A 15,203-nucleotide genomic window follows, 5' to 3' on the forward strand; every position below is an offset into this window, starting at 1 on the left:
TCTTGGAGGTACTTTAGCTTTGCTGAACATTTATCGTGCACAAATCAATTTTGAATTTGGCATATTTGAGTTTCGAAAAATGTGCTCATCTTTTTTTTTGTGTTTGCAATCATTTGATAATCTAGAAACGTTTCAGGGCAATCAGAGGCTTGGAGGTACTTTAGCTGCGCTGAACATTGATCCTGCGCAAATCGAATTAGAATTTGGCAACTTAGAGTTTCAAAAAATGTGCTCTTTTTTGTGCTCGCAAGCATTTGATAATCCAGAACGTTTGATAATCCTGAAACTTCTCATTGCAATCGGAGGCTTGGAGGTACTTTAGCTTTGCTGAACATTTATCCTGCGCAAATCGACTTTGAATTTGGCAAATTCGAGTTTCAAAATATGTGCTCATCTTTTTTGTGCTGCTAACCATCTGATAATCCAGAACATTTGATAATCCAGAAACTTTTCAGGGCAAACAGAGGCTTGGAGGTACTTTAGCTTCGTTCAACATTTATCCTGCACAAATCGACTTTGAATTTGGCAAATTCGAGTTTCAAAATATGTGCTCATCTTTTTTTGTGCTTGCAACCATCTGATAATCCAGAGCGTTTGATAATCCAGAAACTTTACATTGCAATCAGAATCTTGGAGGTACTTTAGCTTTGCTGAACATTTATCGTGCACAAATAAATTTTGAATTTGGCATATTTGAGTTTCGAAAAATGTGTTCATCTTTTTTTTTGTGTTTGCAATCATTTGATAATCTAGAAACGTTTCAGGGCAATCAGAGGCTTGGAGGTACTTTAGCTGCGCTGAACATTGATCCTGCGCATATCGAATTAGAATTTGGCAACTTAGAGTTTCAAAAAATGTGCTCTTTTTTGTGCTCGCAAGCATTTGATAATCCAGAACGTTTGATAATCCTGAAACTTCTCATTGCAATCGGAGGCTTGGAGGTACTTTAGCTTTGCTGAACATTTATCCTGCGCAAATCAACTTTGAATTTCGCAAATTAGAGTTTCAAAAAATGTGCTCATCTCTTTTTTGTGTTTGCAACCATCTGATAATCCAGAACGTTTGATAACCCAGAAACGTTTCAGGGCAATCGGAGGCTTGGAGGTACTTTAGCTTCGCTAAACATTAATCCTGCGGAAATTGACTTTGAATTTGGCAAATTCGAGTTTCAAAAAAATGTGCTCATTTTTTTGTGCTGGTAACCATCTGATAATCCAGAACATTTGATAATCCTGAAACTTTTCAGGGCAATCGGAGGCTTGGAGGTACTTTAGCTTTGCTGAACATTTATCCTGCGCAAATCAACTTTGAATTTGGCAAATTAGAGTTTCAAAAAATGTGCTCATCTCTTTTTTGTGTTTGCAACCATCTGATAATCCAGAGCGTTTGATAATCCAGAAACTTTACATTGCAATCAGAATCTTGGAGGTACTTTAGCTTTGCTGAACATTTATTGTGCGCAAATCAATTTTGAAATTGGCATATTTGAGTTTCAAAAAATGTGCTCATCTTTTTTTTTGTGTTTGCAATCATTTGATAATCTAGAAACGTTTCAGGGCAATCGGAGGCTTGGAGGTACTTTAGCTTTGCTGAACATTTATCCTGCGCAAATCAACTTTGAATTTCGCAAATTAGAGTTTCAAAAAATGTGCTCATCTCTTTTTTGTGTTTGCAACCATCTGATAATCCAGAACGTTTGATAACCCAGAAACGTTTCAGGGCAATCGGAGGCTTGGAGGTACTTTAGCTTCGCTAAACATTAATCCTGCGCAAATTGACTTTCAAGTTTCAAAAAAAGTGCTCATTTTTTTTTTTTGTTTGCAATAATTTCATAATCCAGAAACTTTTCATTGCATTCGGAGGCTTGGAGGTACTTTAGCTTCGCTAAACATTAATCCTGCGCAAATTGACTTTCAAGTTTCAAAAAAGTGCTCTTTTTTTTTTGTTTGCAATAATTTCATAATCCAGAAACTTTACATTGCAATCAGAATCTTGGAGGTACTTTAGCTTTGCTGAATATTTATCCTGCGCAAATCATCTTTAAATTTGGCAAATTCGAATTTCAAAAAATGTGCTCATCTTTTTTTGCCTTTGTAACCAGAACGTCTGGTAATCTAGAACCTTTCAGATCTTATGGCATCTTACTGTGCAAAGTAACTGCTGACGTGAGATGAACATAACATTTTGCATCTGTTGTTTCAGGCGTATTTTGGCTAATTGGCTAATTTAATTTGCAGCAATTATTGGTAGGGGGCGCACATATTTTTTTTTTTAAATTTTAGATATTTATCTTAAAATAAGTCGTGTTACCTCGGCGGAAGAAATCATGAACGTGAATGTCACTGCTACCTAATTGATGCAAAGTAGACATCCTTATTAATGGGCGCATTACATAAATTAAGATGCAAATTATGTCACGGGGGATGTTATTATGAGATAACAAAGATAATAACAATTATAATTGAACCCCTGGCAAAACTTGCAGCAAAATGTCTCATTTCCCCAAGGTCTGGGACGTGCTCTGAGAGCGAGCTGCTAAATTCGAGAGGAATATTAACGGCTGGATCCGCAGCGACCGTCTATTCTGGGTTTTCCTCTTTGCAAGATACGACCACTCGCTGAACAATGGCATGAAAAAAAAAAAATCCAGCCCTGGGCCTCTTCCTGCAAAATTCATGCGTACGGAACCTCGCTGACCTAGAAAAGGTAACGAGCGGCAGGAAGACTAAAAATACACCTGGGTAACGGCACAGCATTAACAGCGCAGCACATGTATAAGTCATGAGTGCAAAGAACAAGAGGCCTCAACTGCAGGTTAGGAGCATAAGAGGGGATAATGCCCCAGAGGACCTCCGTCAGAAGACCCAAAGGGACCAGCTGTTACTCCATATACACATACTAGGTTATAAGTGTATGATGATGTCATCAGACCCACCACTGACCACCAGGGATATTAAAGGATGATATTAATTTTAAAAAATGCCCCAGCGGACCTCCGTCAGAAGACCCAAGGGGACCAGCTGTTACTCTATATACACATACTAGGTTATAAGTGTATGATGATGTCATCAGACCCACCACTGAGCACCAGGGATATTAAAGGATGATATTTTAAAAAAATGCCCCAGCCAGCCTCCATTAGAAGACCCAAGGGGACCAGGTGTTACTCTATATACACATACTAGATTCGTATGATGATGTCATTAGACCCACCACTGACCACCAGGGATATTAAAGGGCCTGTCTAGTTTGATATTAATTTATAAATGCCCAAGTGGAAATCCATCAGAAGACCCAAGGGGACCAGCTGTTACTCTATATACACATACTAGGTTATATAAGTGTATGATGATGTCATCAGACCCACCACTGACCACCAGGGATATTAAAGGATGATATTTTAAAAAAATGCCCCAGCCAGCCTCAATTAGAAGACCTAAGGGGACCAGTTGTTACTCCATACACCCATACTAGATTCGGATGATGATGTCATTAGACCCACCACTGACCACCAGGGATATTAAAGGGCCTGTCTAGTTTGATATTAATTTATAAATGCCCAAGTGGAAATCCATCAGAAGACCCAAGGGGACCAGCTGTTACTCTATATACACATACTAGGTTATATAAGTGTATGATGATGTCATCAGACCCACCACTGACCACCAGGGATATTAAAGGGACAGTCTAGTTTGATATTAATTTAAAAATTCCCAAGCGGACCTCCATCAGAAGACCCAAGGGGACCAGCTGTTATTCCATATACACATACTAGGTTGTATAAGTGTATGATGATGTCATCAGACCCACCACTGACCACCAGGGATATTAAAGGAACTGTCTAGTTTGATATTAAGAAATGCCCCAGTGGACCTCCATCAGAAGACCCAAAGGGACCAGCTGTTACTCCATATAGACATACTAGGTTATATAAGGGTATGATGATGTCATCAGACCCACCACTGACCACCAGGGATATTTAAAAATGATATTAATTTTAAAAAATGCCCCAGCCGACCTCCATTAGAAGACCTAAGGGGACCAGTTGTTACTCCATACACCCATACTAGATTCGTATGATGATGTCATTAGACCCACCACTGACCACCAGGGATATTAAAGGGACGGTCTAGTTTGAAATTAATTTAAAAATTCCCAAGCGGACCTCCATCAGAAGACCCAAGGGGACCAGATGTTACTCTATATACACATACTAGGTTATATAAGTGTATGATGATGTCATCAGACCCACCACTGACCACCAGGGATATTAAAGGAACTGTCTAGTTTGATATTAATTTATAAATGCCCAAGTGGAAATCCAATAGAAGACCCAAGGGGACGAGCTGTTACTCCATATACACATACTAGGTTGTATAAGTGTATGATGATGTTATGAGACCCACCACTGGCCACCAGGGATATTAAAGGAACTCTCTAGCTTGATATTAATTAAAAAATGCCCCAGTGTTATCCATCAGAACACTCAAGGGTACCAGATGTTACTCCATATAGACAAACTAGATTGTATAAGTGTATGATGATGTCTGAAGACTCACCACTGACCACCAGGGATATTAAAGGAACAGTTTTGTTTGATATTAATTAAAAAATACCCCAGCGGACCTCCATCAGAAGACCCAAGGGGACCAGCTGTTACTGCACATAAACATACTAGGTTGTATAAGTGTATGATCATGTCATCAGACCCACCACTGACCACCAGGATATTAAAGGGACTGTCTAGTTTGATATTAATTAAAAAATAATTGCTTTATATAGAATAGATATAAAGATTTCTAAAAATTCTAACATGGCATGTGGCATCATGTAAGAAATAAACTGCCCGGATAGAAAAAAGCAATTTGGAGATGCAAACCACAGGACACCAGGGAAAGAGACTAGGGAAACAAACATGACAAATAGAAACCATACAATCTGTATTACAGAGACAAGAGGAAGCAATCTGATGGAAACTAGAGATTGGTAAATTATACCTCAGGACACCAGGGCAAGAGACACTATCGAGAGTCTAGAGAAAACAACCATGGCAGATAGGGGCCATCCAATCTGCATTCCAGAGACAACAGGCAACAAACTGCTGGATACTATTGGTTGGTAAATTATGCCACAGGACACCAGGGCAAGAGACACACAACTACAGTATTAGTACATTAATACGAAATTAATGGACACCAGTGACTGGGAAAATAAATCATGGGACACAAATTACTGGTGCCCAGATCACTGGGCGTTATATCTGTATCTTAGACTAAAAAAAGAGCAGCGAACCACTGGACACCAGGGACAAGAACACTAAACACTACAAAATGGACAGAAGATAAAATAGAGACCAATAATGGAAACCTAAAATGTTGTCACGCTCCCCGGGTCCTCTGCTCCGCTCCCCGGCTCACCTGCCACGCTCCCCGCTCTCCAGCCTCCATCGCCCGCGCTTCCCAGGCGTCCTGGTCCCCGCTCCCGGCGCCCGTCGGCTTCTCAGCCCCAGCCCGGCTCTGCTGCCTCCTCCTCTCAGCTTCCTGCCCTGGCTTCTGGCACCCGGGCCGCGCGCATGCGCATTAGGGCGCGCGCGCGGTCACTGACCCTTTCTTAAAGGGCCAGTGTCCACTGACAGGAAATGAAGCACACAGGTACAGGGTATAAAGGGGTTTAATGTCCAAGGGGGCGGGGCCTGTTCTTCGTGTTTCCCAAGCTAGGAGTCAGGTCTCCTTGTGTTCCTGTGAGATACTTACCTCTCTCTCTTCTAGAGCCGATCCTGCATTGCCATCCGGTCCTGCCGAATCCCGAACCCCGAACGCTGCCTATCTGCCATCCCGACAGTCCGTACCAGCTCTGTTCCCTGCGGTGACTCGTCATCTTGCTCCAACGGTTCCGGACCCCGCCTGACATCATCCCGGCTTCCGAACCTGAGCTCCGTCACCCGCACTACCATCAGTGACCCCGTGGTCCCAGGGACTTCTCCATTGTGCTCTTGTGCGCGGACTGTCCTGCTACCTATAGTGCTCCAGCTACCGGACCCCTTTCCCTCATCGGGGAGTTCGGCCCAGTGGATCCACCTCCCGGGTCTGCCCATCCACCTGGCCCTAACAAATGTAGACTGGGACACCAAAACATTGAAGAAAGGAGACACCAAAGCCTGGAATATGGAACTGGGGAGAAAACCCTGGAGTAAAGGGCATAACCTAAAGATGCACCGAACCACTGGACACCAGGACTATCAAAAGTCCAACAGGACTTGAAGATCCAGATTTATACTTGTGACGCCCTGGACTAGCCAGGTAGCCACAAACATAACACCATACACACCCCCTCCCCTGGATAGTTTACAGCAGTCAAACAAAACCCTTGTTGCCTCCCTCCAGGGTCTGATGTCCACACCAGGTGGGGCGGAGCCAGGCGGTTGGCCCCACCCACCGAGGAGTTCACAGGTCTGGAGGCAGGAAAAGTGACAGATTCATTTGAGAGTTGAAAGTGAGAGGACAGAAACTGTCAGTGTCTGAGTAGGAGCCCAGGCACTGTCAGCAAGGTTGGCAGATGGTGGTGGCCGTCTGCAGGAGTTAGTGGCCCTCTGCGGAACCGTAGGACCGGGGTCGGGCGGTGGCCCGCCGGTACCGAACCGGGGAGCGGAGTGAAGCTAAGCACAAAGGCAGGGCCATCGGACCCCGACTAGGCTTGGAGCCGCAGACAACGGTCAAATCCGAGAGTGACCGGAACCCCAGGGGTTTCCTAACACCCAAGACCCGACAGAAGGCAACAGTCCACCCAGTGAGTATAAAAAGCCACCGCCACAGGCTAGAAATCCAAGGGCCAGCGCTTGCGGGCAACACGGGCTCCTCCGGTACCTATACGCCAGGGAGCGGACTACCGTTGGGAAGCCATCGGAGTCAACACATTCTACACAGGTGCAGGGAAAGACAGCCACCATCACACTGTCCGGAGACAGCAAAGACACTGCTGCCGGCTGCGGGACCCGTCCATCCAGCCGTTTGGTTTACCAGAGACTCTGTGAATTTGTGCCTGAGTGAGTACCACAGTGCCATCCGGCACCGCACCGCGCTGCCCCTGCAACCCTGCACCCCAGCCATCCAGCCTCCCCGTTCCACCACTGGGCCCCGGGATCACCAACTCCTACCCACGGAGGGGACAACATCCTAGCTGCTCCCTGCCATCGCTCCCGGGATCCCCGTTACCAGCAGCGGTGGTGCCCTTCATCACCACGACCCGTGGGTGGCGTCACGAACTATCTCCCAAAACAAACCACCCCCTTTTCACTCGTGGGCGAGGAGCGCTGATCGAGTCCCCGGGTCCGGCCCACCGCTCGAGCCACCAAGCAGCAGCAGCAGCCGCGGACCCGAGCGTAGTGAGCGCGGCCCCTCCGCCCGCGACATACTCACCTGTATTAGCTCCAGCGCTGGACTCTGTCTCTCCTTTCCCTGTTGGTCGGCTACTGCTGCTGTCACAAATGTTGGGAATGTAGTGAGCACCTCTAATGTTAACCGCTTAGGCCTTTATTAGGCCGGGTAAAGTGGTTCTCCTAGACACTACCTCTCCGTTTGGCTCTAATATTAATGTGTGTCTCCTGTCTGTCCCAGCTGGACCTCACTGGTGGGCTCTCCTCCACTGGTTTGAGGTATGTCTTCTAACAAACTTGGCTCTACTGTTCCAAAATGGCTGTCTACCAACTCAGCTATGCTGTTCCAAAGTTCCTGTCCACATACTCGACAATGCTGTTTCAAGATGCTTGCCTACATTCTCGGCTCTGCTTTTCCAAGGTGCATGTCTGCATAGTCTGTTCTGCACTTCTAAGGCGCTGGTTAACATACTCGGCTCTTCTACGGTTTCCAAAACTAGCTCTGCCCTATCATGACCAAGGTGATGTCCAGTACTCTTAGCTCTACTGTTTAATACCCAAGGTGCCATCTAGAATTTTCAAGTATGCAGTCCTATGACCAAAGTGGCATCCTCAATTTAGAGTTGCCATTGTTCCATACCTAAGTTGCCATCCAGCATTCTCTTCTCTGCTGTTATATGACCAAATAACCATCCACTTTCTCAGATCTGCTGCTCCATGACTAAGGTGCTACCAGCATTTTCAGAATCAGATCTTCCGCTCCATGACAAAGGTACCTTCAGCATTCTCAGATCTGCCGATCCATGACCAAGGAACCATCAGCATTCTCAGATCTACCGTTCCATGACCAAGGTACCTTCAGCATTCTCAAATCTGCCGTTCCATAACCAAGAAACCATCAGCATTTTCAGATCTGCTGTTCCATGACCAAGGTACTGTCTATCAGCATTCTCAGATCTGCTGCTCCATGACCAAGGTATCTTCAGCATTCCCAGATCTGCTGTTCCTTGACCAAGGTACTGTCTATCAGCATTCTCAGATCTGCTGCTCCATGATCCAGGTATCTTCAGCATTCTCAGATCTGCCATTCCTTGACCAAGGTATCTTCAGCATTCTCAGCTCTGCTGCTCCATAGGCTAGGTGCCATCAACATTCTTAGCAATTGCTGTTCTACCTCAAAGGTTTCAACCAGCATTCTTAGCTCTACCATCCCACAACCAATGTGCCATCGAGCATACTCATCTCCACTGTATCATGCCTCAAGTGCTGTCCAGCCTTTCCAGTTCTACTATTCCAAGTAGTTCCAGGTGCCTTCCAGAATATCCGCTTTGGCTGTTCTATGCTGCATCACCTCCTCCGGTCCGTGCTGCTTAACCAGATAATCTACCTCCCCATTATACAGTGTGTCCACCCATATACTGTCCACCTCCATTAACTTGAGAACGGCAGCAGCTATAGGCATAGAAGTGGTGTCTAGGTATAGTAAAGTAGCCATGCGCTACGCAATGAAACCACCTATAGCGCCACCTGGTGGAAAACAACGGAGTTAGCATTTTTATCTCGAAAACAGAACGAGATAGAGAAAAAAAGTGAAGTACAAAGTTGTAGGGCATCATCAATTCAATACGAATCGACACCTTGCATAGAGAAATGCTATGATATGAAACCCATGACCCCCCCAAACATTGAATGCTGGTCATGCATATGGCACTCATTTAACTTTGATGCTCAAAGTGGCCCCCGTCAGCTGCAATGCACATCTGGCCTCTGCACAGCATACTGTATCTTGCTGCACGGTGTGCAATATGGTAGGTGACACGTTTGCACAGGCATCTGTGATACGTGGTCGTAGGTCCTGCAATGTTGGTGGAGGGGTCGCATACACCTGCTGTGTGATGTGACCTCACAGAAAGAAGTCCAATGGGGTCAGGTCAGGTGAGCGTGGAGGCCACTCCACACAGCCACCATACCCAATGACTTGTAGGAAGGTCTCCATGAGGTATCGCTTCACGTCCGCAGCCTTGTGAGTTTTACACGCTCTAATCATAGCATTTCTGTATGCAAGGTATTGATTCGTATTGAATTGATGATGCCCTACAACTTTGTACTTCACTTTTTTTCTCTATCTCGTTCCGTTTTCGAGATAAAAATGATAACTCCGTTGTTTTCCACCAGGTGGCGCTATAGGTGGTTTCATTGTGTAGCGCATAGCTACTTTACTATACCTAGACACCACTTCTATGCCTATAGCTGCCGCCGTTCTCAAGTTAATGGCGGTGGACAGGATATGGGTGGACACACTGTATAGACTACTGGGATTCTTGGCACACTAAAGCACTGGGACACAAATACCATGAAAAGAGAATCATTATACCAATTCTTCTCGACCTTGTCTTCTTAGCTCATAGTCTTGGAAGAATGCAATTTTTTACCCAACTTTTTAATATGTAATAATCGTGATAATTACTCATCAAAGGACTTTCTCCGAGACACGATTCCACCACATGGTGAGAGACTCGAGGTTCATACCATATAGAGAGCCTCCATAATATACAGGCGCACAGTGTATTTCGCTCACTATGCTTATCCCCAAGACTTTGTATATTGTACTAATCCCAGGAGAATGGGAAATAATGAAATATAGTTGAAGCCATCACCTATATGCTCCGGGACACAAAAACAGTGTTATTATTAGTCGAGCCCCATAATATACCATTTTTTTGGGCCAATATTAAACATGCTCAAGGATTGAGACATGAGTTAAAGGGAAACCAGAAATCTTACTTCATAAAATTTGTTTTCCAGGGCTTAAAGCTATAGTTCGGTAATTTCCCCTCCCCCACCCCCGGATAGGACAAGCTTGTATTAGGACGGCTGGCCATATAAGAGCTGTCAAAAGGTTATTTATGCCTGCTAACTCCGAACGAAAAGATTAAATTTCATTACTTACCTCCCCATCAAAATGGCCAAGCAATAAACTATCAGAAACTTCAGCATTCCCGGAGCTTTCGCTGATATTAATTCCATATTCTTCGCAAGAAAAAATCTGAAAGTCTTTAAAAGAAACATTTCCGCATTTTGTGATCTAAAAACACCAAAAAATAGGAACAGTTTAAGAGGATTTGTCATGAAACTTCTCTTTACTATATAGCCCTGCCTGTGTAATTACTACAGTCAGGAACCAGGAGGAACAGGATGAGCAGTATATAAGTCTATGCATGGAAGCTGAGAGGCATTGGAGAAGGGGAGCAATATATCAAAATGGGGACCTGGACTGCCTTAGGGAGATGCCAGCTCCCCCAAATAGTCATATATTGTGAAGATAACCCCCCTACCACCTCCTTCCTTCATTTTGGATTACTATTACCACCCTAACCAACAGGATCCTTATTTGAGATGGGCAAATTTTAGGACCTATTTTATAGAAACTGAAACTCGGGGCCTTAGTATGACCTACTCTGCTCATGATCCCTAGATAGCTTCCAAAGTTTCATTAAAAAATATCAACATAAATATTCTAAACATTACTGCCATATAGTGCCCTCATTATAGAGGTATATATAATACTAACTGTAGCAACCAGCATTGCCCAGGATAGTAACTAAGTGTGTCTCTGTCTCTCTGTGTCTTTCCCTGACTGTCTCTCTGTCTCTATCTGTCCCTGTCTGTCTCTTTCTATATCTCTGTCTGTCTCTATCTCTGTTTCTATCTCTGTCTGTCTCTCTCTCTCTGTCTGTCTCTGTCTGTCTCTCTGTCTGTCTCTTTGTCTGTCTGTCTGTCTCTCTCCTTGTCTCTCTCCTTGTCTCTCCACCTGTCTGTCTCTCTGTCTCTCTGTCTGTCTCTGTCTCTCTCTCTGTCTCTGTCTGTCTCTCTCTGTCTCTCTCTGTCTGTCTCTCTCTGTCTATCTCTCTCTGTCTATCTCTCTCTGTCTATCTCTCTCTGTCTCTCTTTCTCTCTCTCTGTCTGTCTCAGTCTCTCTGTCTGTCTCAGTCTCTCTGTCTGTCTCAGTCTCTCTGTCTGTCTCAGTCTCTCTGTCTGTCTCTCTGTCTGTCTCTCTGTCTGTTTCTCTCTCTGTCTCTCTTTCTCTCTGTCTCTGTCTCTCTGTCTGTCTCTGTCTGTCCCTCTCTGTCCGTTTCTCTCTCTGTCTCTGTCTCTGTCTGTTTCTCTCTCTCTGTCTCTCTTTCTCTCTCTCTCTGTCTGTCTCTGTCTCTCTGTCTGTCTCTGTCTCTCTGTCTGTCTCTCTGTCTGTTTCTCTCTCTCGCTGTCTGTCTGTCTGTCTCTATATCTGTGTTTCTATCTGTCTCTCTCTCTGTCTGTTTCTCTCTCTCTGTCTCTCTCTCTCTGTCTGTCTCTCTTTCTCTCTCTCTCTGTCTGTCTCTGTCTCTCTGTCTGTTTCTCTCTCTCTCTGTCTCTATATCTGTTTCTATCTGTCTCTCTCTCTGTTTGTCTCTGTCTATCTCTGTCTCTCTCTGTCTCGCTCTATATCTGTTTGGCTCTCTCTGTCTCTCTCTTTCTTTGTCTCTTCGCTCCCTCTCTATGTTTCTGTGTGTGTCTCTTTCTGTCTATGTCTATCTCTTTCTGTCTCTATCCGTCTCCCCACCAACATCAAATTACCTCACACATAAGCTTCTTATACTATGAACGTCCTTTGTTGCCTATACCAACCAATCACAGTTCCTATTAATGACCTGTAGCTTCAAGCTCCATTGACTTTAATGTAAGCAGGTTTTTGGTGAATAACTGTAAAGTATGGGGTTAAATTTTCTCCTCAAAACATAATCTATGATGTTCCTGGAGTCAAATGAGGCAGCAGAGCAAAAATTTGTGATTGTAAATGTGACGGTGCGGATTCCTTTAGTGGACGTACACACACAAATATAGTACAACTAGAAGGTGGCCCGATTCTACGCATCGGGTATTCTAGAATTTACGTATTGTGTAGTTAATGTATGATTTTTGTTATATATATATATATATGTTGTTGTCTGTAGTTAGCAAGTGTTTGTGTAGGGGCTGTACATGTTCTGGGTATTGTCTGGGTGTGGCGGGGGGTGAGAGCGGTGTTGTATGTGTGTTGCGTTGTTTGTGGAGCGCTGTGTGTCTGTATCATTGTGTGTGTGTGTTGCGCGGTTTGTGTGTGTGTGTGTGTGTTTTGGGGGAGGTATGTTTTGTGCAATGTGTGTGTTGTGCGGTATGTGCGTATATTTGTGTGTGCCGCGGTGTTTGTGTGTTGGGTGTTGTGTGTGTGCGGCGTTGTCTGTGTGTGTGGGTGTCTGTGTAGGGCGGTGTTTGTGGTTCCCAGTGTGTGTGTGGTGTGTTGTGCAGTGCGTGTGTGGCAGTGTGTGTGTGTGTTTTGGGGGGAGATGTGCACCCCCCATCGTGCTCCATCCCCCATGCTGCGCACCCCACATCATGCTCCATCCCCCATGCTGCGCACCCCCCATCGTGCTCCATCCCCACTCCCCATTGTGCTCCATCCCCCCTCCCCATTGTGCTCCATCCCCCATGCTGCGCATTCCCCATCGTGCTCCATCCCCCATGCTGCGCATTCCCCATCGTGCTCCATCCCCCATGCTGCGCACCCCCCATCGTGCTCTATCCCCCATTCTGCGCACTCCCCATCGTGCTCCATCCCCATGCTGCGCACTCCCCATCGTGCTCCATCCCCCATGCTGCGCACCCCCCATCATGCTCCATCCCCCATGCTGCGCACCCCCCATCGTGCTCCATCCCCATGCTGCGCACTCCCCATCGTGCTCCATCCCCCATGCTGCGCACCCCCCATCGTGCTCCATTCCCCATGCTGCGCACTCCCCATCGTGCTCCATCCCCCATGCTGCGCACCCCCCATCGTGCTCCATCCCCCATGCTGCGCACTCCCCATCGTGCTCCATCCCCTATGCTGCGCACTCCCCATCGTGCTCCATCCCCCATGCTGCGCACTCCCCATCGTGCTCCATCCCCTATGCTGCGCACTCCCAAACGTGCTCCATCTCCCATGCTGCGCACTCCCCATCGTGCTCCATCCCCCATGCTGCGCACCCATCGTGCTCCATCCCCATGCTGCGCACTCCCCATCGTGCTCCATCCCCTATGTTGCGCACTCCCAAACGTGCTCCATCTCCCATGCTGCGCACTCCCCATCGTGCTCCATCCCCCATGCTGCGCACCCCCCATCGTGCTCCATCCCCCATGCTGCGCACCCCCCATCGTGCTCCATCTCCCATGCTGCGCACTCCCCATCGTGCTCCATCCCCCATGCTGCGCACCCCCCATCGTGCTCCATCCCCCATGCTGCGCACCCCCCATCATGCTCCATTCCCCATGCTGCGCACCCCCCATCGTGCTCCATCCCCACTCCCCATTATGCTCCATCCCCCCTCCCCATTGTGCTCCATCCCCCATGCTGCGCATTCCCCATCGTGCTCCATCCCCCATGCTGCGCATTCCCCATCGTGCTCCATCCCCCATGCTGCGCATTCCCCATCGTGCTCCATCCCCCATGCTGCGCATTCCCCATCGTGCTCCATCCCCCTTGCTGCGCACCCCCCATCGTGCTCTATCCCCCATGCTGCGCACTCCCCATCGTGCTCCATCCCCATGCTGCGCACTCCCCATCGTGCTCCATCCCCCATGCTGCGCACCCCCCATCGTGCTCCATCCCCATGCTGCGCACTCCCCATCGTGCTCCATCCCCCATGCTGCGCACTCCCCATCGTGCTCCATCCCCCATGCTGCGCACCCCCCATCGTGCTCTATCCCCCATGCTGCGCACTCCCCATCGTGCTCCATCCCCATGCTGCGCACTCCCCATCGTGCTCCATCCCCCATGCTGCGCACCCCCCATCGTGCTCCATCCCCATGCTGCGCACTCCCCATCATGCTCCATCCCCCATGCTGCGCACTCCCCATCGTGCTCCATCCCCCATGCTGCGCACTCCCCATCGTGCTCCATCCCCCATGCTGCGCACCCCCCATCGTGCTCCATCCCCCATGCTGCGCACCCCCCCATCATGCTCCATTCCCCATGCTGCGCACCCCCCATCGTGCTCCATCCCCACTCCCCATTATGCTCCATCCCCCCTCCCCATTGTGCTCCATCCCCCATGCTGCGCATTCCCCATCGTGCTCCATCCCCCATGCTGCGCATTCCCCATCGTGCTCCATCCCCCATGCTGCGCATTCCCCATCGTGCTCCATCCCCCATGCTGCGCATTCCCCATCGTGCTCCATCCCCCTTGCTGCGCACCCCCCATCGTGCTCTATCCCCCATGCTGCGCACTCCCCATCGTGCTCCATCCCCATGCTGCGCACTCCCCATCGTGCTCCATCCCCCATGCTGCGCACCCCCCATCGTGCTCCATCCCCATGCTGCGCACTCCCCATCGTGCTCCATCCCCCATGCTGCGCACTCCCCATCGTGCTCCATCCCCCATGCTGCGCACCCCCCATCGTGCTCTATCCCCCATGCTGCGCACTCCCCATCGTGCTCCATCCCCATGCTGCGCACTCCCCATCGTGCTCCATCCCCCATGCTGCGCACCCCCCATCGTGCTCCATCCCCATGCTGCGCACTCCCCATCATGCTCCATCCCCCATGCTGCGCACTCCCCATCGTGCTCCATCCCCCATGCTGCGCACTCCCCATCGTGCTCCATCCCCCATCGTGCTCCACAGTCACACATCAGACATTAAACACACACACATCTGATCGCATACACTCACACACACACCCCACTTCTCCCTGTGCCCACCGGTGGGCGGTCCCAGCATCTGTGCTGCACGCCGTGCTCCTCTGCCGACACTCACAGATCCGATCGCATACACTCAC

At 48.0% G+C, this 15,203-nt stretch overlaps 1 protein-coding gene across 1 annotated transcript in view; it reads right to left on the reverse strand.

The window, feature by feature from the left end:
* PKHD1 (PKHD1 ciliary IPT domain containing fibrocystin/polyductin) overlaps window positions 1-15,203 on the reverse strand; it is an 832,619-nt gene that overhangs the window by 293,643 nt on the left and 523,773 nt on the right. Inside the window, exon 44 of the mRNA XM_075341622.1 lies at window positions 10,323-10,457. Coding sequence (XP_075197737.1) covers window positions 10,323-10,457 — 135 coding nt within the window. The remainder of the gene's footprint in view (window positions 1-10,322; window positions 10,458-15,203) is intronic.

The sequence above is a fragment of the Anomaloglossus baeobatrachus genome, chromosome 3, assembly GCF_048569485.1.
Source record: "Anomaloglossus baeobatrachus isolate aAnoBae1 chromosome 3, aAnoBae1.hap1, whole genome shotgun sequence".
In the NCBI taxonomy this organism is placed as follows: domain Eukaryota; kingdom Metazoa; phylum Chordata; class Amphibia; order Anura; family Aromobatidae; genus Anomaloglossus; species Anomaloglossus baeobatrachus.